This window comes from Pipistrellus kuhlii, unplaced genomic scaffold, assembly GCF_014108245.1.
Source record: "Pipistrellus kuhlii isolate mPipKuh1 unplaced genomic scaffold, mPipKuh1.p scaffold_m20_p_1, whole genome shotgun sequence".
In the NCBI taxonomy this organism is placed as follows: Eukaryota; Metazoa; Chordata; class Mammalia; order Chiroptera; family Vespertilionidae; genus Pipistrellus; species Pipistrellus kuhlii.
The window spans coordinates 23,143,247-23,169,491 of NW_023425404.1; the positions used below are offsets into that span (position 1 = coordinate 23,143,247).

General features: G+C 39.9%; 1 protein-coding gene across 6 annotated transcripts in view; it reads right to left on the reverse strand.

Annotated features, from left to right (window-relative positions):
• DAAM1 (dishevelled associated activator of morphogenesis 1) overlaps positions 1 to 26,245 on the reverse strand; it is a 156,386-nt gene that overhangs the window by 78,675 nt on the left and 51,466 nt on the right. For 5 of the 6 annotated variants that reach the window (XM_036435127.2, XM_036435136.2, XM_036435153.2 and 2 more), the window contains exon 2: positions 14,802 to 15,020. In XM_036435127.2, the coding sequence (XP_036291020.1) occupies positions 14,802 to 14,984 (183 nt within the window). In that variant the 5' untranslated portion in view covers positions 14,985 to 15,020. Of the gene's footprint in view, positions 1 to 14,801; positions 15,021 to 24,862; positions 24,868 to 26,245 lie in introns of those variants that run through there. The other variant, XM_036435146.1, reaches the window with a different exon arrangement.

Here is a 26,245-nt window from a genome sequence, read left to right on the forward strand (position 1 = left end):
TCAGGGCACATACCCAGATTGCTGGTTCCATCCTCAGTGGGTGTGTGTGTGTGGGGGGGGGGGGAAGTAGGGGGGGAAGGGAAAGGGGCTGATGATAGATGTTTCTTTCTCTTTTCTTCTCTCCCTCCCCCCCTCCCCCGTTCATTTCTCTGGAATCAATAATACAAAAAAAAAAAGGATAACAGTTAAGTCACTAAAACACACCCACATGCTATTATATACTAACTACAAAAAAGCTAGTTAAGAATTTCAACAATGAACAACGAGGGAAAGAACAATATTTAGAGAAAGTTCCATTATGAGGGATATGCTAAAAATGTTACAATTTTGGCATGCAACTATAATATATGTGAAGTAATTATTTTTCTTCCTTCCTTCCTTTTTTAATTTCCTGTAAGTCACACACCTGCTTTCATCTATTGATGAATGAGGGAAATAATGGTGACATAAATCACTTCCCAACAATTAGGATTTCTTGGGGGGAAGAGAGTCAGGTTAGTTATCTAATAGTTTGATAATCTCATGCCTAGTTTGGGGAAAGGTTTGTGATTTGTAAGAGAGCGAACAGTGTTATTAATGCTGCATCCTTTACTACACTATGGCATTGTGTTTTTGCTAACTGAGCTGAGGTGTGAAGAAATGTGAATCCTAAAATCAAAATATTCACAGCAAAGGGTATTAATATTACCACATTTTTCTGTTATAGGTAAAAAACTTCTGCTTCTGAAGTGACACAGAAATAACCAATTTAAAATTAAGAGAACACAGTTGAATAAGGACTTAGGAGCAGATGGTTTCATGTAAGAAGTGAATTTCCATAAAATAAATTAAAAATTGCTATAGGGTCTCTGGATATAATTTTAGATTACAGTAAAAAAAGGGAAGGAATTCATGGATACTGGTAACAGTAACGACTAGCAATTAGTGAACATATTCTGTGTACTTAGTATTAGAATTTTATATGAATTAATTTAGTTTATCCTCATAGCAATCCTATTAAGTGGGTAATATTACCTCATTTTCCAGGAAGCTGAATTCAGAGATTAAGTAACTTATTTAAGGTAACAAAGGTAGAGGAGGAACTTGAGTCTAGACTGTCTGGTTACAGAGCCCACATTCTTAAGCATCAGAGACTGTTCATTCTATCGATCATTCAACAGTTAGGCCGAATCACGACACAGATACAAATATGAAAACGCATGCTTTCTGTTAGCAGAAGGAGGAGGATTTTGTTGTCAGACATCCCTGAATTCCAGGTCTGGCTCCATGGGTTGAGCAAACTTGAACAAGTGACTTAACCTCTGAACTTCAATTTCTTCTCCTGAAAAATTAGTGATAATATATGTCTGACAGTTATCTCAAGGATTCATTCATGCAACCAAAAAAGTGTTTCTACTAAATGTCAGGCATTGTGCTAGATACAGAGAACAAAATAGTATTACAGAGCTCAAATTCTTGAGCAGGCAGAAGGGAAATCAAATATCACATGATGATCACATGGGAAGTTGAGCTTCAAGGGCCCACTTATTTGGGGGAAAGGTGGGGCAGTGAGGGCTGTTCTAGGGAAGGAAAGTGAGAGTTGAGAGACGGCTAGGAATTAATAGGTTTAAAAAAAACAAACACAAAAAAAAACATTGCAGACAGAGAACAGCAGCCTTGAGGGCCACTAAGAACTTTGGTTCTTTATCCTCAGAGCACTCAGAGGCCATTTGCAGCTTCTGAACAAGGAGAGTGACACAGATTAAATTAAACAATAACTGGGGGTGCCGAGGCACAATGTCCAGGATGCAATAAGACCCCCACTCCTCCATTCCAAAACTTTCTGTGCTCTGACTCATCCATTTTGGTAATATGGCTGAATCAAGCATGCAAGACTCAAGAGATTATCACTGCCTTAGAGATCAATCAGCACTTACTTGCTGTCCTACCTATTCCAGAACCATGGCCAGACATTATAAAGAATACAAAAATGAACAACGGACCCTGATTTTATGGAATTTAGAATCTAGTTAGGAAGACAAGATGACAGAAGGCTTCAACAGGTCCCTTTCTTTTCAGGATAAAGTCCAAATTCCTTAGCTGGTAGGTCTAGACCCTTCATAATATGGCCTTGCCAACCTGCCCCACCTCACCTTCTCTTCCTCCAACAGCAACACATTTTAGGACTTTTGATCACATGCTCACTTGTTTTGGGGTCTGGCAGTTGATTAATGCAAAGATAAACAAAACAAATTTAGTTCCTGCCACTACACGTTAGACTTGCATGGCCTATCTCCATTCATTGGCCATAGAATTTATTTTTTCATGTTATTAGATATTTTTTAAAGTTGGCTGAAGGAAAATGACATAGTGAGTGATGAAAGAAGAAACACTTTTGCCAAGTATCATTCCTCTCCACAGCAAGTTCAAATTTCTAAAAAACCAACCAACAAAACCCTTCTTCTTGGAGAAGAAATTAATTATATTTGTCATATCTCTATAAAATTATTTATAATATCTTAGAGTAAATGTATTAATTATATATGTACATATATATTTTTTATTAAAAAGAAAGGAACTTGAAAAGAAGTCCAGCTGTGGGAACTAAAGTCCGAGGCTTTATCCCTAACACACCACATTATTAAGCCCTACCTAAAAGCTTTGGTACAAAGAAATCTCACTAGTCCTATGTCCTGGAGTAAGCAGGCAGCTCTACTGAGAAATCTACATAAATCAGAAAACAATTAGCACGGTACAAACAAATCTCAGGAAATGGACTGATTTGCTAGATAAAGTAAGGGAAGGAATTTTGAAATAATATACAATAAGGCCCTTGAATGAGTTGAAAACTTCTTTTCAGTAATGTGAACTAAATAAAAAATTGGATTATTTCTAAAACCTCCAAAGCAATATTAAAAGCATTCATTCTTTGAAAATCTACCAAATCAATAAATTTCAGTGAGCCAAGAAGTTTCTAGCTACCAAGAGAAAGCTCGTATAAAGGAATTCAGGATTTCTATTTCCAATGAATTAAGCTAATTCTTTACATTCATAGGTGGGAGGATCTGTAATTAATGCCGGGGGAATGGAGAAGAAAAATGAGGAGAGGGAGAAGCTAAGATAGGTCCTTGGAATCACCTGACAATCAACTCCTTGTTTTGTGTTTTTGGTGGTTTGAGTTTTATGTCTGTTTTACTTTTAAATGGTTCTGACTCAATGTAGAGAGCTCACAGAATTTCTGATCATATTATTACTCAGACAAGGCTAACTTCTCTCCTTCAAATTAAATATACCAAGTATTTGCTTACAGCAAACAAGCCCTATTTGTCCATCCTAACCTGACCACATGCCAAAGTTTTCCCACATGCCCAGCAGGCAGCCACCCTCAGGTTTACCTCAAATACACCCACCACTAATTGGTAATGCTGGCTTTCCCCATCCAGATTTAACCCTCTCCTCCCATCCTACAACTCAACATTATCAGAAACAAGTCAAACCTTTCAAGGGGCAAGTGACCAGACCTCAAGTCATATAACCCGGTAATAAATACGTCATCAGGGGAAAGGCCAGGCAAGGCATATGGTGGGCTGAAGGGTGCCACTTTGGCAGTATGGGAAAAATGTACTATTAGGCTATGATAATTCATTAAATTTATGAACATCCAACCCCAGCATAGCAAATGACCATTACATCCAGGAGTCGTGAATTGCCAACATAGCTCTTAAAATTTAACCACAATGACCCTGAGAACAGTATTTTATCTTCTCAGTCATAGTTTGGAATCTGAAAGTTAAATAAGATGTTTGTCATACTAAATAGAGGTACACTCTGTGAACTATTAGCTGCTCCTACCAGTCAAGAAAGACATATATGGAAAACAACAGTTTTAAATTTCAAAAGGGATGTGTTCAGAGACCAAACCTTACAGGTTTTCAGCCTGTAAGATTTCTGCCAACATTCTTAGTCATTACATGAAATACCACAACATGACTCACCACCACCTACACAGTAATGCTCTGTGTCTGATAGACATGTCTTCCTTCAATATAGAAAAATAAAACTTGAGAAATCCCACAGGCAAAGGCTGACTAAATAGAAATAATTTTTGGTTTTTTACTACCAATGATTGGGTGTTTTATACTATTTTCCTTCCTGCTTTTAATAGTAGGCAATGCAAACTATACCCAATTTGTTAGACAAAGTCTGCTGCTAACTCTTAAGCTTCTTATTTAGCTTCTTTGTGTATTTTAACTAGAAGCTCATCAGAGTAACTTTAACTTTTAATTAGTTTGCCTTGCCAGCAATTTTCTAGTAATCTAAAATAAATGTTTTAAACATATGTTAAAATCATCTTTCAATATCCATCCAGTCACCCCAATTTCCAGTGTTTACACCTACAATCTAGTACAGCCTCTGTTGACAAGGCTTAATTGAGAGGATTTCTAAGCAGTGTTTTCCTAATTAAAAGGAGGGACTTTGTCTCCTGGGATACAGACCCAGCTGTAAAGTGACAGATGAGAAATCATCAGTAGGCAATTGTGAAGCCAACTCCACACTCACCACCTGCCTCAGTGACACCAGCACTGCTCTTGCCAGCCCCTCCACACCTGCTCAGCATGACCTCCAGAGGCTTGTTTGGCAGCTTAGGTGACATCTTTGTTTTAATGGTGTCAAAAGATATCTAGTACAACGAGTCTCTTCCCACATTGATCTATTATTTATTTATTTTACCATATACTATATGGTAGAGATATTAAGGACAGAAAATATTTCTTCAACATTGTCACTCTTATCCTTTTAATTTACCAGCCACTTTGGTGCTCCATAGTAAGTGACCTTCAAATGAAGATGAGCAAAGAGAATGACAATAGGTGATGGGGTGCAGGAAGAATGCAGAGACCAGTCTAAATCTGTCACTTTTACTTTGACAATAATCCAAAATACAAACCCAACTGCTAAAAGAAGCATGCATTCACTCAAATACTCACTGAGCATCTCATGAGCTATCCTTCAGTAATTAGTTATTCATTCATGCCATAAGCATTTCCTGAGCACTTACTCTGGGCCAGGCACTGTTCCAGGCCCTGGGAATCCTGACGGTATAATAGCCAATAAGAAAGCCTGTGTGCCATTCTACCCTCTGAAGATGCAAGGGTGCATATGCACAGTGAATTTAACATAATGTATGTCCCCATGGGAACAAACTCAAACTGTCTGATTGTTTAGATGATGGCAAAGCACATCTGACTTTTTCTTCTACATCCAACAAATGCCCATCTTTCCTGAAACAACTAGAGTGAGCTTTCCGTCATTTGGTTTAGTTTAGTTCTTAAATGTTACACTGTGTAATGAAATAAACAACTAGCAGCTGTAGGATGTTTCTAGTGGATTTATTTAACATCAGATAAAAGGGAAAAATTCAACTTTCTCAGGGATCTGGTTTTAAAAACCACACACACCATACACACACACACACACACACACACATATATATATATACATATCCATGAGCCAGAAAATCATAACTAAAAGATGAAGCTGGTACTGGGCTTCTATAATATGCATGAATAAACAGTTTTAAATTCCAGAAAAATTCTGGGAATTAAAGGTGGGGGAGAGGAGAATTCTAAGCACAGCAATAAATAAATAAATAAATAAATAATAGTTGAGGAGAGTTTAGAAAGTATACCATCCACATATTAGGTATTTATCTTCCACAGGTGACATATGTTCTGTAAAGGCAAATGATGTTTAGATGTATCCTAATGTATCAGTATATGATCTCATGTCCAGTTATTTGTAGAAACTACCAGACTGTTCCAGCTGTTACTGAAACACATTTTCAAAATGACACTTGAAAGATTGCCTAAACCACACTAATAGAGATCAATTTTTTTCTCCAAGTCTTTTAAATATACTGGTTTATATGGGGACATGTAGAGAGTTGGAAAGTCAGGACAGTATGTCGACTCTGTGTAGTTTGTACATGGTAGACTGAGGATTAAGTTAAATAATCAGATTTTAAATTGTAAGCAAAAACTAAGTAGGACATGCTGCGCAGAGTCTCTTTTAAGACTCATAGTAATGAAATTCATCAGGGCCAATGGGACAACCATTTTCTTAATAACAATATTAAGTTCAGAGATGATTTTGCAGTATTTGTATTTTAAAAAATGGTTTCTTTCCTCCATCTCTCCAAGGCCCCCGACTTCAATCCCTGTAATTTAAATTAAGAAGCACCCAGAAATAAAGGTAATGATTGACAACAAAGTATGCAACAAGCAATCAAAATCTAAATTTGACAGCCTGTAGAAAAGGACAATTGGGATAATCTTAGTGAGATAAAATATAAACTTAAAAATACAAGGAATTAAATGGCTTTGGGGTTTTAACTTTAAAAAGCCGTGTTGACCATCTTACTGACTCTAAGCAGACAGGACCTCAGTCAGAACAAAGAAATGTGTGCTGCCCCCAGGGATGAAGGTCTACTGCCAACCGTACTTTGATTCTGAACCACCTATACCAACAACAGCACACTGTATCACAGCCATCAGTTGACCTCAGGGTCAAAGTAACTTATTTACCAAGTTTTGGGTTTGAGATCATTTTTCGTCATATTTAAATTGACTGTACATTGGCAGCAGCTCACATCGACTTCATAGGAATTTTAGCACTTAAGCCCATATCTACATTCCCACTTCCCTTTGTGATATACTGCATATTTCCATGCTGTTCTAAATATTTTTCTATGTATTCATCGAGTTGATTTATCCAAAAATGCCGGTGTTAAGAAGAAATCTATCCAACATTTTTTTTCTTCTCTGTCAACTAATCATGTCCTTTACTAAACAGAATTTTTTCTTTTGACCTTTATAGGTTTAGCAAATAAAAATGTGTAACCTCATAGAAATAGAACAATTTTCATATCAATTCCTCCATTAGACCCTGATTTCTAGCTTCCAGAAATTGAAACTTTGAGACTATTCTATATCTTTGAAGTCTGATTTCCTCTGCTTAATTGCTTAGCAATCCTTCACATTCTAATTAAGAAACAATAGATTTAAATTATGGCTCCTTACAACCAGTTTCTTTTTTTTCTTCAATCGGGTTTAAATTGTATGTTCTTGCTACCCAATCTTTTCATCTTTCTTGAAGACAAGGAGCTGAACAATAGCTCCTGTGAGAAACTTTCTATTCTTTAAAAAAACAAAACAAAACAAAAAACACATATTTTTATTTATTTCAGAGAGGAAGGGAGAGGGAGAAATAGAAAGAAACATCAATGATAAGAGAGAATCATTGATTGGCTATCTATTGTATGCCCCCAACTTGGGATCCAGCCCACAACCTGCGCATATGTCCTGACCAGGAAACCTCAACTTCCTGGTTCATAGGTCGAAGCTCAACCATTGAGCCACACCAGCAAGGCAGAAACTTTTTATTCTTAATTATGGTCTTAGTATAAAAGGAAAGTGTTAAAAATAAAGAGATAAAAGTGTTGAAACAATTAATTCTGGTGAAAACGGAAGGCTTTTTTAAAATTTTTATTAAAGAAATCTTAAAATAGCCCTAGTAATAATAAAATATTATGCTGGCAGCCTGAGAAGATGGGTAACAATTCACATAGCTAGTAAAAGAACAAAATTTGTATGCTGGTAAATTCATGAGACTAATTTGGGTTCCTGTAGATTCTTTCATACCAAAGTGACTTCAGAATATGCTGAAAAAATGAAGAGATTACTGATATAGATCCCCAAGGGAGTTTACTTGGCACAGCTTACCTTGACTATGAATTCATCTAACTCTGATACATCAACTAAATTCTCTCATTCCTTCTATCTTCATTTCTCAAATTCTATGCTGGCTACAATGTTAAGAATGTCCTTAGTACTTAATAAAATGGGCCTACAGTAAGCAATTATATTTATGAAGATACAAATCTTGCCATCATTCTACAGAATCCATCATCACTACCTTCCTCATTGAGATTCTAACTTCTGTTGACAATCCTCAATAGTATAAATGGTATAAATAGTATTCATGACTGGTAATGAATTTTTCAGTAAGTTTTTAAAAAATATTTTAACGTTTCCTGAAAGGCACAACACTATATTATTCCAGAACATGAGACCCATTGGCCAAATAAATGGCGGACTAACAATTAGGTTTGGAAAAAGGCAGATTAACAACAACAACAAAAACATGGAACCCTAGCTGGTTTTGCTCAGTGGGCCTGTGGACTAAAGGGTCCCAGGTTCAATTCTGGTCAAGGGCACATGTCTGGGCTGCAGACTCGATCCCCAGTAGGGAGTGTGCAGGAGGCAGCCAATCAATGATTCTCTCTCATCCTTGATATTTCTATCTCTTTCCCTCTCTCTCCCTTCCTCTCTGAATCAATAAATATATATTTTTTAAAACCCATACAAAACAAAACATGGAAAGTAGAACTGGTATTATTTTAGGCTTAAAAAAATTTTGGGGCATACTACGTATTATTTCCAACTAGCTATAAATTCATAGTGATGTACAGTATTAGAAATGAAAGTTTCCCTCTAATCAGTTGTAAAACCGATTCCAGGTATACAACATGTGTGTTGTAAGACATGTGACTTACTATAGTACACTTCAAAAATAATAACCAGACTTGTCTGTTTCTCACCTAAAATCTCACCAGGAAAAGCAGTGGGATATTATAAGTTTCACAAGACAAGAGAGCAGAGGAAACCTGAGAGGAGAAATCAAGTCCAATATCACTGCTCCCAGAGAATATTCTGTAGGAAACCCTTAGTTCATCAACCCCTGGTGTATGCAGGAGCCTATGCATTGAGTAGAAAAGGGAAAGGGAACTTCTAGTAATTTTATTTCAAAATTAAAGTAGCCAGAAGAGGTATGAATTGTAACAAGAAGGCATTTCACCTAACAACTGGACTCAAAGGAAACACACTCAGAATTTACTCTGGCAGATATAACACTTTTTACTAAACTTACCAAAACTTCACAGAGAAGGCAAAAATCAATCATGTTTTGTAATATAACCAGGTGGCAAAACACTTTGGTATATTTAGTTCACTGGGGGAAAAAATTTTTTTTTTAAAGCAGAGGTACTTTCCTCTGGTTCAAAAAAAAAGTCTGAGATTAATAATTTAACCAACAATACAACCACCCCATCACCCTTTCCAGGCTCACTTCTCAGAACCCCCAGTGCTCAGAGCCTCCTATTTCATGCTCCATCTCTATGAACTTTCATCTCCTTGAATCTTCCACACTTTCTCTCTCACCTCCCAGCACTTATGCATGCTATTCTCATGGTCACAGGCACTTTTTTCTCTCATCTATGCCTCAATAATTCCTTTTTGATTTTCATGTCATACAGTCAATGTCACTTCCTCCAGGAAGCCTTTCACACTGGGTTAGGTGCCTGAGGGGCTTGGGAGTTGGTGTCAGTAAATAGTATCCTCTTTCCCCAGCAAGTTTGGAATGATCTGCAAGCTAAACTAAGGAATCAGCAAATGGAAATAAAAAGCTGGGAGAATCAACCTTTATCTGCAGACAAATGGGCTTGCTGAGATTTCATGAAGAACTAGACCTTCACCACCAATCACAAGGGTAGCTGCACAACTGCAGAACTCCCAAAGGGGAATCATTCCTATGACATTTATAGCACATCAGGTCACAGAATATGTGTTTTCTGAAAGTAGGTTGATTTTTAGAGAAATACAGAACTGGAGAGAAACTGAGAATGAAGAGAAGTTGGCACTGTTACTCCCTAGCAAGAGGGTTAAAGGTGAAGGAAACGGGACCTGTGAGTGGAAATTTCTCTTTAGAAAAAAAAAAAAAAAAAAAAAAAGGATGGGGGATGGGGACAGTGAGGGGGAGAATACAGGTTATTTCCAGCAAAATGTACTGCTTGAGCATACCCCATCTCATAGTGGCTGGTCATATTGGGTAAGACTGTGTGTCTTTAATTACCTATTTCCCTCACCAGCCCCTCAAAGTCATGGACCATGGTTTTGTTTTGTTGTTTGTTTGTTTATTTGTAAAAATATATTTTATTAATTTTTTACAGAGAAGAAGGGAGAGGGATAGAGAGTTAGAAACATCAATGAGAGAGAAACATCAATCAGCTGCCTCTTGCACACTCCCTAATGGGTATATGCCTGCAATCAAGGTGCGTGCCCTTGACTGGAATGGAACCTGGGACCCTTGAGTTTGCAGGCCGACACTCTATCCACTGAGCCAAACCAGTTAGGATGACCATGTCTATTTTGTTCACCAGTTACTTCAGGGCCTGGCACAGAGTAGGCACTTAACACACAGATAAAAAGAATTGGTCTGCCAATTAATGGCACATTCTTCTGTTCATCCCAAAGAAATATCCTATTACTAACATTAACATGGAAAAGTTGCTTGAGTAAAAACAGTGTATAGAGTTGTCATGCCTAGAACTCTTCAAATAGGTTGGTGGGGATCACCTAAGATCTTTAAAAGCCTATAGAAAAGACAAGACTTCAGCTGAACCTTATTTTATGGGATGGGTGTTGGTTCTCAGATTGGTTATGATTCTCACTTGTGCCTGAGACAAAGATGAGGCAAGGAAGGTAATAAGGAAAAAAGATATTGCTATTTTTTTGTAAAATGTATGGTTAGCAGAGGTAACGCAAACTCTCAAGAGTTGGCAAATATGTGGAGAAACTGAAACCCTCACACTTTATTGATGGAAATGTAAAATGGTGCGGCCACTTTGGACAACAGTCTGGCAGTTCCTCAAAAGTTAAACAGTATTTTCATATGACCCAGCAATTCTACTCCATGATAATTGAAAGTACAATATATTTCCACACAAAGACTTGTGAATGAATGTTTATAGCAGCATAATTCATGATAGACTGATAACAACCTAATGTCCATCGATGATAAATGGATAAACAAAATGTAATATGTCCTTACACTGGAATATTATTTGGCAATAGAAAGAAATGAAGTATTTATGCATGCTACAATAAGGATAAAAAAAAAAGCCTGAAAACATTTATACTAAGTGAAAGAAGCCAGTCACAAATGATTACATATGATCCCATATTACATAATTTCATTTCTATAAAATGCTCAGAAAAGGCAAATTCACAGAAACAGAGAGTGGTTGCCAAAAGATGGTCAGGTTGGGGAAAAATGGGGAGTGACAGTGCTATTGGGGGTGATAAACATGTTCTGAATTTATTGCACAATCCTGTAAATATATTAAAAGCCAGTGAACTCTACACTTCAAATAGGTTAATTATATGGCATGTGGATTATATCTCAATAAAGTTGTTATTATTATTATTTTTTTAAATAGGCAGAGTGTGGGACTGGGACCTCCAGAAATCACTACTTCCTAAAATTGGGTTGATTCTGTTTCTCCTGCTGTGGCAGGGAACCTGCTGGAGAACAAGGCACTCCTTGCTGCCCACCTTCTTTAAAGATTCACGTGGCTGACCTCCCATGCAGGCCTGCTTTATTTATGAGATGATAAGGTTGCAGTAAGCTATTCTGAAAGTAACCTACTTAGCATCACTTTTAAAAACATTAAATGAGTATCTCATCTGACAAGGCCAAGGAAACTAGCTTACAACAACCAGCTCTGATGAGATGCTTTCCAACAGATACAAAGGTAAAATGGCCTGAAAGTTGGGATCCACATTGGCTCGCTCACAGCCCACAGATTAGCTTTCAAGTAAAGGAAACGTCCGGGATATATGCTTAGTGTTGTGCCCAGAAAACACGTGAATTACCTCCCTGCACTAGGATGTGGGATGTATAGCACCTACTAGGTGTCAGCCCTTTAAAAGACATTATCTGCTTTAATCTTCATACCAACCTACAGGAGAGGAAGTATAATCCCCTCTTTTACAGATAAGAAAATAAACTCAAATTCCAACAGAAATCACCTGAAAGAAGCTAGCTAAGTTGCAAGTTGCAGAGTGGTCTGACCCCAGAGGCCATGCACTCTCCACCTTCCCACATGGCCTCCCTCTCCTGGGAAGTGGCAGAGGCAGAACTGCTTCTGCAACTGCTCAAGAGAATCCAGGGCAGAGGTTTCCAGTGGCTCTGAGTTCACTTCCTGGTCCCAGGACACCTTTGGCAGTTAGATAGATTGTGGTCTAAGTCCCTAAAATCAGAAGTAGACAAGAATTCATCTGTTACTCACCAGGACAGATACAAACCTCAAGATAATTTGTTTTCCAATGGTTTCAGCCTCAAGTTCTGGTTTGGCATTGGCTTTTTAACAACTAACAGCTGTAGGCAATTTTCACACAGAATGAAGACATCACTAAGGCAGAACATGAATTTTCTCCCTTATGAAGACACAACAATGAGCTGTCTTCAAGATGTATACGGAGCTGCCACCACACAGGCCCTGGCTCAGGTCTTATTTGGGGAGGATGACAGAACATGATAGAAAGGACAGTGGATGTGGATGCTTTGAGGGTACAAGCTCTGCCCACCAGCTCCACAAACACCAAGGAGAGCTTCACCTATCAACAACATCTGTCTTCTTAGGTTGACATTGATTTTAAAATGCATTAAGTTGGGAAATAAACCAAGCCTGCCAATGCCTCATTATTGCTCGTCTTGGCGGCCAATCATGGCAGTGGTTCACTGCCCCTCGACAGGAGAAGACTGTGTCCTCCACCTGCACCAATGACCTCAGGCTTGGCCATGTGACTTATGGTGCCAGTCTTTACTGAAGGATGACACATCCCTGCCCTGTGAACTCAGGAGTGGCCATGTGATTTGCCTTGGCCAAAGAAATGTGGGCAGAAGTGACATGTGTCATTTCCAAGCGCAAGCTTAGAACCTACTTGCAGTTTACCATGTCTTTTTTTTCTTTTTGATTGAATTTATTGGGGTGACATTGGTTAATAAAATTATAAAAGTTTCAGGTCTACAATTATCCAATACATCATCTATATTTTGTATTACATATTCACCACCTGAAGTATCATGTCTCTCTTTCCTCTTCTAGCAGGGTTGGGTTTTGGATAGAAGATGGAGAGGAGCAGAACCACAGTTGACCCACACTGGTTTCATTTGCTGCTGTAACCACTTAGGTTTTGCTACAGAAAAATCTAGCTTAAGATGACTAAGACTGTCATTAATATTGATCCCCTCCACTTCCCTTCTCACCTTCAATCGCTCCTCACAACTCACTTTCTCCAGAAAGTTTTCCTTGACCATCCTCCTCCATCACCAATACCAACACCATCACAACCCATTTACACGCAATCTAAGCATAAGTGGGCTGTGCTTCTTCCTTTGGTGCATTATACCTTTATTGGCCCCCTTTTGCTACTGAAACTGTCAGCTCTTTGGGAGCAGGTTTCAGTTTTCTATTTTGAACATCCTCATTAACACTTATAACAGAGTCTGTATGCAGTGAAGATGGCAGAGGGTAGATTGCTAAAACACTGAAATATTCAATATTATAAAGTACAAAAGTGCTGCCAAGAGCCATCTCTTCTTTTTGCCAACCAGTTCTGGTTGGTAATAGGCCCGTTAATCTACTCAGGAGACTGGAATTCAAATAACAGCTTCATGCACAATACTCCCTCAATACTAGCTTCTCTTGTAGGAAAAGCTTAGAGGTGAATTCCGGTCTAGAAGAGCTGAGGTGACACAATCAGTTCAGATAATACCCCTGTAGGGAAGTGACACAGCCAATATTACTTTTTTGACACAGTCATGTAAAACAATAGCACTCTCTGTTATCTACCCAATAATACATATGGTCTGATTAGAACTAACTCCATTATAAAATGCCAGTGGTAACCGAGGTGGGTAGAGTACTAATATAACACTTATTGAGCACCAATGAGGACCAGGCATTGGGCCATTTATTAGTCTCATTTAAACATTACATCAAATTAGGAGAAAGTATTATTTTTTCCTCCACTTCCCAGAAGACAAGCTCAGAAAAGGCATATGTTTTTCCATACTTTACAGATAATAAAGTCAGAGCAGTAATTGGAAGCAAGGTCTTCTTAATCACTATGTCAGGGCCATAATATCCTCTTGAAAAATGGGATGGAAAGAAACACTACTTTGGAGATGCTTGAAAAGCTAAGTTGAAGAAAGCCCTTACATCTTAGTGAATGGGTCCCACGCCAGCTACACCTCTCATTTCAGTATAGTGGATTCTAAAATAAAGTAGTATCTAGGAAAAGTTTCTCACAACAGCTATTGGATCCTACATCTGACATATCTCTCACTTCAGTATAGTGGATTCTCAAATATGATAGTATCTATAAAAAGTTTCCCACAACAGTTATTATTGCAATCCTATCATTAGACTAAATAATTATACTATGCTTAAGTAATAATGTCTTTCATCAAAGAGTCAAGGACAGGAGGGGTAGTACGACTAATTTTTAAAAAGACATTAATATTGTACACTGGGAGTGGGAATGGAGGAAACACTGGGGACTACCATAAGATATGAAGCAGGTGAGGGAACTGTGTGTGCACACAAGTACAGAATCAGGTTGGGATGAAGAAGAAATAGAAAGGAAAACTTAGGATGCAGTACTGCCACATATTTGAAGACCGAAAGGTTTAAATCGCTCCACTTAAAGCACCAGCAAGGCCCTTTGCTGCAGTAATGCTTCCTTCTTCCTTTTCTCTTTCCACAGGCTCAGTGCTAACAGTGGGGCAGCAGACATAAGGGACAACTGGGGTCATGTCACTGAGCAGGGCAAGTCCATCGCTGACAAAACCAAACCACTCACATCCTCTCCTCTCCCTCCTAGTTTCAATCACTGTTAGGAGGGAAGTCTGGGACTTACCACGAGTTCACTGAACATGACGTCCAGCTCCTCCACAGGGGGCATGGGTAACGCTGGCTCCATGGTCTGAAGTGCAAAGTTGCTATCATTTCGCAGCCGATACGTGATTTCTGGGTGATCATTATTGCGGAAACAGCAAAAGATGAATGAAATCCCCCGGCCACCTCTCTTCCTTGGGGCCATGGCTGAATTCTGTTCTATTTCTTGAGTGACTACACTCTGCAAAAAGAGGGACATGACATGGTTAGGAGTGCAAAGTGAATACAATATATATATTTCTTAAATCCGACCAATTCAAGAAAGAGCCCTTTGCACTGGAGGCATGGCAGGGCAAAGAGAGAGTAATCCAAAGGGGTATGGAGTCCAGTTGGGCAAAGAGCACAATGCTGGCCAGTCCACACCACTGCAGGCACTGCTGTCACATTGGGCTACTGGCAATCCTTTGAACATCACATGCTCTTTCCTGCCAAACCATTTTGTTGTTACTCTCTGTGTATGAATCCTGTCTTTTTCTCGCCCCCAGAAGACCTCCTCCTTTATAGTTCAATTCTAGCTTTCCCTTCTTTACCTCCCCCAAGTAGAACTAATAATATACAGCTAAGGTATTCCAGCTCATGTCACTTTGTCTCTTAGTTTTTTAGGAGTGTGTCTTCCTGTTAGACTATGATAACTCAAATTGGGGGAAGGGGCTAAGTATTAAGCATGTTGGTGGCTCTAGAGCTTTGCACAGTGCTAGGAAGATAGGAGGTTCTCAGGTAATATTTAGTGTTGAATAACTTAAATTTATAACAAAGGAAGTGTGATTTAACATGAGCTAGAAGGGTCAGAGATTTTCAAACATAAAAGATATAAGTGAGTTTACTAAGGCATATGTGTATCTAGATATGAAAAAAATGTTCAAGATGCTATATGATATATATACACCACATATTATAGGATTACATGTTTTAAAGTATTTATGAATATATTAGTGACCCGGCGCAAAATTGTATGAGACCTGGGACCCCATCCCAGAGTGCACCCTGATGCACAACCTCCAGGCTGCATGGAGCCACAGGGCCCTGCCTCCTGGTGATGGACCGACCACCTAGGATTTTATTACTAAGATGTAAGTGTTAACAGCAATAACCTCCAAAATAAAAATAGGTAATTAGATAACTATTTCTTTTCACTTTATACCCTTTGGGTTCGAATTCTTACCAAAAAAAACCCAAAAAAACAAAAAAACCCACTTTTAATGATTGCATAGTTTTTAAAACTACATGTATTGGCCTGCAAAAATATACTGTAAAGTGAAAAAAGCAAAAACTCAAATTACTTATATGTAAATGCATAGCAAAAGGCTTGAAAAGATACGTAACAAATTCCTGTTTCTGAAAGAGAAAGTGGACTGGGAAAAGGCAAGAAAGGAAACATTCTTTTATACTTTATACACACACACACACACACACACACACACACATATGTATAACTTCTGTCGATTTTCAAATTTTAAAAAGAGACAGAGTAGAAAGAAAAAAAAAAAAAAAAAGGAAGGTGTATGAATTGGTCCTTCATGATTTATAAGGGCTGAGGAGGAAAAATTGTCTGTGGAGGGAAGGTGGGAGAAGTGGTGTAAATTTCAGGGAGGAGCCATGGAGAGTCAAACTAGAGAGAGATGCTGATGTGGAGAAGCTGCAGCCCAGAGTGAGGAGCCTCGATTTATCCCACATTTAGAAGCCTCTTCTGAGAGAGAAAGAGAGACAGCAAGAGAACCAAAGAGCCAGAGCAAGAGCAAGAGAGAGAGAGAAAGAGAGAGAGAGGGGGGGGGGGGGAGAGAGAACAAATTGTTGAGTCTGTTTCTTTTATTTTTAGAGTTGTGGGCTGGCGACCTTGCTAGAGAAACTACAATGAATGCTGAGCACCCTCACAGAGAGTGGATTGCAGATAATCAGACTGTTATTAGTGTCACCATCCTGATAATGTCAGCATGCCCTGATGCAGGGCTAACACGACTGCAGGCACATCCTGAATAGGAACTGAAGAATTGAGGGGCAGGCAGAGGTTTGCACTATCCTTGAACTGGTTTCAAGACTATACTCAAAAAGAGAACAGAGCTGTGTCATCCCCACGGTTAAATTTAAAATGAATGAGTAGCTTTTATAAGAAGACATAAAGAAGAACTTCCTAATGTCTGTGAATGGGATAGATGGAAGTGAGAAGCCCCTGGCTCTACCTAAAGTGTCAGGAATCCCAACTATTAGATGGGAGATGGGGGAGAAAGTAGAGATTTTCACTGGGTGCTAATTCCAGCTTCAATTCCAGCAGCTTGCTTTGATCCATTTTGAATCTTGAATTATTAGCTATTAATTTTATTTTATAAAAACCTCCTGTGGCTATTCACTATAATTATAAGAACATTCAAAGGTCATCAACAGCAGCCAAGGGTCTCCAAAGTCTGGCCCCTGTCTGTCTCTTCTCACCATGTAACATTCTTTCATGAGTAATTGAATTTCAACTACACTGACCATGTTGGCTCCTACCTCAGGACCTTTGCATCAGCTGTGCCCTTAACTGGTATGTTCTGGCTCACATCTGTGCACAGTAACTCATCCTCATCATTTTGACCTCAGTATAATTTCACTTTCTCAGAGAAGACATTCCTCCTCCCATACCCCAGTCACGCTATCCCTTTAGCCTGGGTGTTCTTCATGGCAGTTACCACTATTTAAAATTGTGGTAGGCAGTTAGACAAATACTAGCGGAGCAAGGACGATGGGCCAAGTACAAAAGGCCACGAGGGTGGAAAGCCTCCGGTGCCTAGGAACAGATAATTGCAGTACCTCGTCCTCAGGGTGACCCTTCCTCACCTAGTATATCGCTGATCTAGTGGTTCGGACCCCTGACCTTTCCTCCCTAGAGATACACGTAGACCTTAGTTCTATTTCAGCTCCAGGCCCAGAAAAGCAACAAAACCAGACAAGGGATGCTATGGCTCACCTTAGGACCAGCTGCACTGGATAGTGACCCCCTGCCATGGTCCTGACCTAGACCCTGAAAGGACACACCTGGGAAGCTGTTGAATACGCTAAGATCTTCCTCTGGGACCTCCCCTAAAATCTCCACCCTTAAAACCTTTAGGACAGAGGACCCAGGGAGCTCTCCCTCCAGGGAGCAAACCCATCCATCTCCCCTCCTTTCCATCTCCATCTCCTTCCCTTTAGGCATGTCACCATTTCCCTCCTCATTCCCAAACTCAAGGGCCCTTCTTTTGCCTCTGTACCTTGTTTCCTGAGCCATTTCTTCTATCTCTGTGATTTCCTAAGTAAATGTTCTCTTGTAGTTTGAATCTTGGCTCTGAATTCTTTCCTAGCTAGACTCAAGTTGCTGAACCCAAGTCCAGTCTGACCCCACTGATCTTACTCCCACCACCACCAACAAAATTATCTTATTTGATTATTTCATGGTGCAGGGGCCTTGCATATATTGCTCATTGCTCTGTCCCCAGCACATGATAGTACACAGGACACATGTACTAACTTACTCACTGAAATGAGGTCTGGGCCCTCAGCATTTTCTGACCCCATTATGCACACCCAACAGAGTAATTTATGATTTAGGTCTTTCTTCCACCACTAAAGCGTCAAATCCAAAAAGAAAAGTGCCCACCACTAGTGTTGATTAGTGCCTCACACATTTAGGAATATAACCAAAGTACTTGGGAAATGAATACAAAGACCATTGCTTTAGTTTTGCAATGTACAAGTTCTTTCAGTTAAGCCCAAGTTATGTTACATTCTGGCTGTACTGAGGAGGGGAGCAGAGGAAATGCTAAAATCTAAAAATCAGTCCAAAGCATTTTTCAAGTCTTAAAAAAATGTTTCATAAACCAAGAATATGAGAGTCTTGGCTAGTTTTTAAGATGTGTACTAAGTAAGATACAGAGCTTATTACATTTAAGAAACTAATTGAGTCCTAGCCGGTTTGGCTCAGTGGATAGAGCATTGGCCTGCGGACCACAGCATCCCAGGTTCAATTCCGTTCAAAGGCACGTACAGTTGCAGGCTCCTCCCTGGCCAGGGCATGTTCAGGAAGCAACCAATCAATATGTTTCTCTTACATCGATGCTTCAAGTCTTTCCCTCTCTCTGAAAATCAATAGAAAAATATCCTTGGGTGAAGATTAAAAATAAATAAAACTAATTGAAATAATTTTAATGACAAAATATTGCCTTTAACAGATGATTTGTGTTTAAAGACCTTAGGAAAGTCCAAAGGCCAAGTTTGATGCTAGTTCCTCTGTAGAAACCCAAATATAAAGCCCTCTTTTAAACTAAAACTTAAACTGCAGATGATGACAAAGCTTTGAGATTTCCAACAAGCAACCATTTTTAAAACACATGTCTGGAATGCCACTGCTCAGAGCCTAGACTCCTGGACAAAGACCAAAACAGGAAGCCAAAGGAATTATCCCACTTGGACTCCTTAGTGGCAGTAGATAAGTCTAACCCCGTGTTTGGCAAACTGTGGCTCACGAGCCACATGCAGCTCTGTGGCCCCTTGAGTGTGGCTCTTCCACAAAATACCACGGCCTGGGCGAGTCTATTTTGAAGAAGTGGCGTTAGAGTTTAAGTTTAACAAAATTGGCTCTCAAAAGAAATTTCAATCGTTGTACTGTTGATATTTGGCTCTGCTGACTAATGAGTTTGCCAACCACTGGTCTAACCAGTTAACTGCTCTAGCACTTCACTAATGAGGATTCCCAGCAATTGCATGTGAATAGGATTTTGGTAAGCACCTCACACCTAACACTTAATTCCATTATCCCCATTTCACGTTTGAGACTTAAGAGGACACTTGGGAGGGAGCATGGCAATTAGAAAAATTTTGAGGGAGACTTGATTTGCTGATAAAGGCAAAGAAATGTTTATTCAGAAAAGCCCAACTGTTTGGGAGTAGGACAGGGAAGCTTGGCAGAAGTCAGGAAACTTGCTTGCTTATTAGGCTGGAATCCAGTCCCCACCCTCTTCAACCTCAAGGTCATGACCTTAGTGTAGCCTACAACCATCTCCCATCTGAATGACTGCAACAGCTTCTTAACTCCTCTGACTGTTGGTTCACCAGTCTATAGGTTGGCAACTCTTTTTTGTAAAGAGCCAGATATTAAATATTTTTGGCTTTTGAGGCCATTAAAACTAGATCACAATTACTCAACTCTTATCATTTTGTCATGAAAGCAGCCACAGGCATCTGTGAACATGGGCATGCCTGTGTGTCAATAAAATTTATTTGTGGACGCTGAAATCTGAATTTCATATAATGTCATGTCACAAAATAGTTATCTTTTTAAATTTGTTGTACCATTTAAAAATGTAAAAAGCATTCTTAGCTCGTGGACCACACAAAAACAGGTAGTGTGCCCATGTGGGTTGCTAAAATTGCCTTAGTCCATCATATTCGCCCATTTAATTCATGAAGTCAAATGTTGATCAATTATATGTTCAACACTGGGCTACGTACTTAGGAAAGAGGGATGAAAATGAATTAATGAAACCTCAGAGGGCTTATTTACTTTGGAGAAGACAGAAAAAAATCAAGTAAACTAAAACAAGTATTGATTTTGGTTAGTGTTATAGGGGATGCCAGAAGAAAGCGAAAGAAAATGGGGGTGGTGGGCTTAGATGGCTATTTAGATGTGTGGTCAGGGAAGGCCTCTCCAGAAAGGGACATTTAAATGAAGACCCAGAGGGTAAATGGATTAGCCCTGAAAGTGCCAGGGAAAAGGATTCCAGGCAGGAGTGTGTGTACAGAGCCTAAAGCAGGCTGGGAACATGTCATGTTTGAGTTAGAGAAGGAAGAGCAGTGTGGCGGGAACATAGTGGGTAACAGGAGTGTTAACAGAGAGAAGAGGCTGGAGAGGACAGGGACCCAGACCCCAGTACCTCATATACCAGAGTGAGAAGTCTGGGATTTATTCTCAGCACATCATAAATCTGATTGTGCCACTCAGCTCTGTATTGTCTCTTGGATACAGTTCAACTTAACAGCACGGACCACAAGACCCTCAATGGCCTGGCCCTTACCTACTTTATTTTCTACCCTTGTGTCCCAATACCCTGGATACTGTGTGCCCACATGCCACCTCCTAACCCCACACACCCCTGTGCATACAATCATCAGACATTGACAGATCACACTTCTGAGCTCACACCTCTGTAGCGCCCTCAGCATAGTGTGCTCTTTTACTTCTTCACCTGACTATCTTCCACTGACCATTCAAGACCTACTCTGATGCAGCTGTTTTATGAGTCTTAAGTTTCTCAGAGGCAGTCACACCTTTATTTCTACACAGTTAGCATTATACACATAGTTGAATGGATGTTTTTGTTGCTGTTGTTTCAAAAAATCATGCTACTAAACTATGAGCTCCTGAATCAGGGATCACGTTTCATTCATTCTCTGGCACACAGTATATTCTCAATAAATGTTTGTTGAAAGCAAAAGCACAAATGCCTAAATGAACAAATGATCTCGTCTCTGAATTTCAGGGTTGTGTGAAGGAGTGTTCTTCCCACAGTTGCCTGTAGATTGGTTTCTCACAACTGCCAATTTGAGGCCAATCAGATCACCAAGTGTTCTTTAGCCACTTGTCAAGCCTTTGACACTGGCAGTAGTCTCACAAACAGACTTCATCCTCAGGGTATTTGCAGCTTCCCTTGAGAGAGGAATTTCTTTCTGGCTGAACTAACTGGTACCTGTTTTTTCCACCCATCCTCAAGTAAGCGCCTTTGGAAATGTCTCTGAATCTCTGAGACATTTCCCCATTCCTTACGTTCAGTGAACACTGCCAACAATGTATTCACTGACTCTGCTAGCATAGCTGAGCCTCCTCAACCCATAGGCCAGACACTGTATTTGGTGCCAGAGAAACAGACGAAGAAGACCCATGGACCAGGGAGACCACAGCCTCGGAGGAACATTTAGGGAGCAGTGAATTGGTTTGTCTGCCCGGTAAAGAGGGAATTCAGTTACTGAAATCAGGAGCCTATGTTTCCACATGTTGGCCCCTTTTTAATGAGATCAGCCTGAGAGAAAGGACTAATTCCACCATGACAGCTGGGCCCTCAACCAGAACACATCTTCTAATCTCAGCTTCTGGCATTGTTGCAGCGGGGGGGGAAAGTCACTTCTGGGACATCCAAAATATAATCCATCTTCAACATTACAGATGACTATTGCTATGCCATGCACAAGGAAGCAATTAAAAAGCTACTTAAGATTCTAGAGCAGGTGCATTTTGCTTAGCAAAGAATAAGAAACTTAATCCATCTGTGGCCTAGCTCAAAGTCAGTCATTTGTACTATCTTTAACAAAACAAACAGGGCTCTCAATGTGGCAACAGTAAAAAAAAAAAGGGAACCAAATTTTAAGAAATGTAGAGAATCATAATCATGATAATAAAAAAGGTGAAAAACAACTTTATAGTTCACAAGAAAAAGCTCCTTAACATTTTCCTTTGATAATGCCAAGTCACCATACATGTAGTGACATGTGCAGTTTGTTTCCCAAATAGCAACACATGATCAGTACCAAATAAACACTGGAAACTTGGAAGGTCACCTTCACAAATAGATTTGCATTGATATGTATATATAATTTAAACTGGTTCAGCAGAGACTTCTGCCATACATTTATAAGGTGGCTGTCCAGACAGAAAAATATGTGTTTACCTGCTAAGTCACCAAGGCTTTCCTCTAACTAAAATGGTTATATAAAAAACAACAGCTTAGATGCTGGAGGGAGGGAAGGAGAGGCTATGAGCTCCTCTCAGCCACCACGTTGGTTCAAGTTGAGCGTTTCCGCATATATTCTCAGAGTGCACAGGGCACCATCTATGTCATGCCCCATTTCTATTACTTTAATCAAGACAAATAGTAATTCACATTTAATTCTCCAATTATAATTTCAACACTAAAATATACTGTCATCGTTTCTTTATTATACGTAGTCTCTGGAGTCACTGAAACAATGTCACAGACACAAAAAGAGGGACAAGGAAGAAAGTTTGTGCCTTAAGAGCAACTAGAATAGTTAGGGGAACCCTCGGTTTTAATCGTTATACCTACTGTTTTCAGAGCTGCATTTTACCCCACATTTTCCATTTTCCCAAAAGGCCCTCACATGCAATTTGGGTTTCAACAACACGATAATGCTAACCAAGATTCTCTTATCAAAAAGAATGTGAAAGGAAAAAATTGCTTTGCTTCTTTCCTTGGCCATCTCTCTCCCCTCTCACATTCCGCATGTCTGGTTTCATTTCCCAAGTACACCAGATGCCAAATACTATTTGGAGCTTTTAAAAAATCTTGGGATACAGTCTAAAGGTTGTAGGAGAAAACATTTGAAAGAGGATGTATTTTCCCTGCAAGTTTCAACTTCGTCACCATCAGGAAATGGAAAGGGCGTAAGTGTGTCCAGTGCAGGGACAGCTCTTCCCACATGTTTGGTCCCAAAAGGATGTTCTAAGAGGGCATTTCTTGGAGTGGCTTCTGGAAATTCCCCCAGCAGTTAGTCCTGTCAGTCTGGCGACTTTTCTGATGCAAAAAGAAAATAAGGCAGGCACCACACCATCCACAAGAAAACTAAAGACCAAGCATGCAAAAAAGCCATCGGAACCCTGAGGGTACCTCCGCTGCACGGCCTGAAGCAGAGTAGCAAAAGCAAAGCAAAACACACTCCCTCCTCCATGTCCTCTCCGCATCAATGCAGCAGGGTTGTGCAAAGTGGAAGCCAGAACCAAGCCCCTTCCTTTCCCACTTCCTCCCTACATACGAGAGGAAGTCCATGCACACCCTCCAGCCAGACCAAACCTCAACCAGCACATACTTAACAGTGGTTGTCCAAGCCCAAGTCAGAGACTCCTGCCAAAAACACCCTCTCGCTCATGTAAAGAGCAAAGGAGGAGACCTCTAGGTTTCACCCTAAAGAGTTGGCCATGACTGTCTGTCATGACTCAGTTCTTTAACCTTGGGTTTAGGGCTAAATCCCTAAAGCCAACACAACACAGCTCTTGAGTTAGGAAGTTTGTGTTGTTCACGTGACAGAAACCAGTCTGGAAGCCAAGACATCTCGTCTTGATCATCTGGGAGAAGAGCCAAACCAAAAGTGTCATTGGAGCTCCCCACCAAAGAATGCACAGCCTCGCCAGACAGCCTGTGCCCTTGGGTCTGCTGACCTGTTGCTACTCTGTGATTTCAGTCAATAAACAAATTTAAGCTGAAACTGAAAGAAATGCAAGTCATATTCCCCTTCTGGCTTTCTATCTTCACTGCCTCTAAGGGAGCCACTCAGATTGTATAAAGACAAAGGAAATGGGAAGGTTATACAAACATAGGAAGCTACAACTTGTTGTCATATCAAAGCTCTTACTCTTCCAAGAGGCCAAGTTTTGTTCTATAACAAGCTTGTTAAAAAAAAAAAAAAAAAAAAAAAGCAACTATTTTGAATCACCTAGCAGGTCTTTCATAAAGAATATAAAAGTAACACATAATAGTCACAAGGAAAGAGTACTTGTGTATTGCAAGACACCAGCAACCACCTGCACTCTATGTACTCTGGTCCTCTGCTGATCTCACAGAAATATCCTTAAAGTCAGTCTTCACAGCTACAGGTAAATGATGTGGTACCTCTTAAAATGTCTCCCCACCTCAATCACCACACATAGGCATTTGAGGTTGCAGAACTTCCCCTACAAGCAGCCAACCTTTTAGTGCCATCCATACAGAAAATGCAAATGACATTAAAAGACATTGCCCAAAAAGAAATATATCTTCAGTCATTTTTTGGAACCTTCTCATAATTGAAATAATTCTGGTAAATCCTGAAAGAGAAGAGGTTGAACAGGTACATACTTAGCTTGAATAACTGTTTTCCAGGTCTTCAGGCAAAGTTTAGTGTGAGTTAGAGAAGAGACACTGAAGGTACTGTGGGCCAAGGATTCCTGACGCCATCCTCACAGTAATGTTAAGTCCCTCTCTGCAGAGAGGCATGAGACCTGGGTCCCTGGAAAAGCCCCCTACTCACCTGTGCAGCCCTCAACCCAACGCTGTTCAACAATCTTACTCCTTCTCACACACTATGACCACATCTTATCATCAAGGCATTGTATTGCCAACTAGGTATACTTTTTATTTCTATGCAGGCATCGATGAAGAACAATGTCTCTTGGCATGCTATGGAAACTCCAGGTCTCTGGACTGAAAAATAGAGACATAAAAGCTTGCCTCACGGGCTCTATATGTTCATGTTTACTGAAAGAAAATTTTAAAACTCACTAATTACCTTCCTATCTTTATGTTCTTCTGACTACGTTTATGTTGAAATTACGTTAAAACTATTGCAACAGGAGAAAATGAAACATCATGTAGAACAAAAGTTCTTGGTTAAAATTAGCCCCTCTCTCTCTGGTAACTATTAAGAAACCCACATCTTTAGCACGGACACTGTCTGTGCTCTTCAGCTAGGGAAGAGCTGAGGAACAGACACAATATGACTCATGTGACATGGAGTAACAAGCTGGGCTCCAATACATGTTCAACCACTTCTTCCACGGAGTGACTTTAGGAATGACTGAAGCCCTCTATGACTGATGGGTTGTAAGTGGACATTGCAAAGGGAAATAAGAATAGCATTACAAAGTCAGAGGGGAATTTATATTTGATAGCTACTGTTTGGTGAAAGTATGTTAACCAGATTCCTTTCTCTGACATTCCTGTGTGTATCAGCAGAACAAATTCCTGGAATGAGGCTGGTTTAATCTCTACAGGGCAGTTGTCATCACTAAATTGAGGGCTCTGCAGGTTAGTCAGCTTATCTGCAAACTGTGGGAAATTCTCTGAGGGTCTTGGGGAGTGTAGAAAAACATATTAAAATAATCTTAGCCTGGCCAGCGTAGTTCAGTGGTTGAGCATCGACCGATGGACCAGGAGGTCACAGGGTCAACTCGCAGTCAGGGCACATGCCCTGGTTGCCAGCTCCATCCCCAGTGTGGGGAGTTTAGGACACAGCAGATCAATGATTTCTCTCTCATCATTGATGTTGCTAGCTCGCTCTCTCCTTTCCTCTCTGAAATCAATAAAGTATATATTTTTAAAATTGTTAGCTTTCCTGTACATTCTTAAGCAATAAACAAGTGTAACATTTCAATCCAACCTTATTTGAAAACTGCTATGTAGCACACCCAGCCTAGGCACCACAAAGTTGCTGATCTCTGCGACATGGACCGGACTGCCCTCAGCCACTGATGTCATCTACTGATTAGTCTGGTTTTTTAAATCTGAAGGCATCTTGTCTGCCCAGGAGAGTAATTGCAAATTAGTCACCAAGATAGAAAACCTACTACTGAAAGTGCCCAGGGCCACTGGCTTTCATACTTTTCCCTCAGAAAATTCTGAACAGGTGTGGACA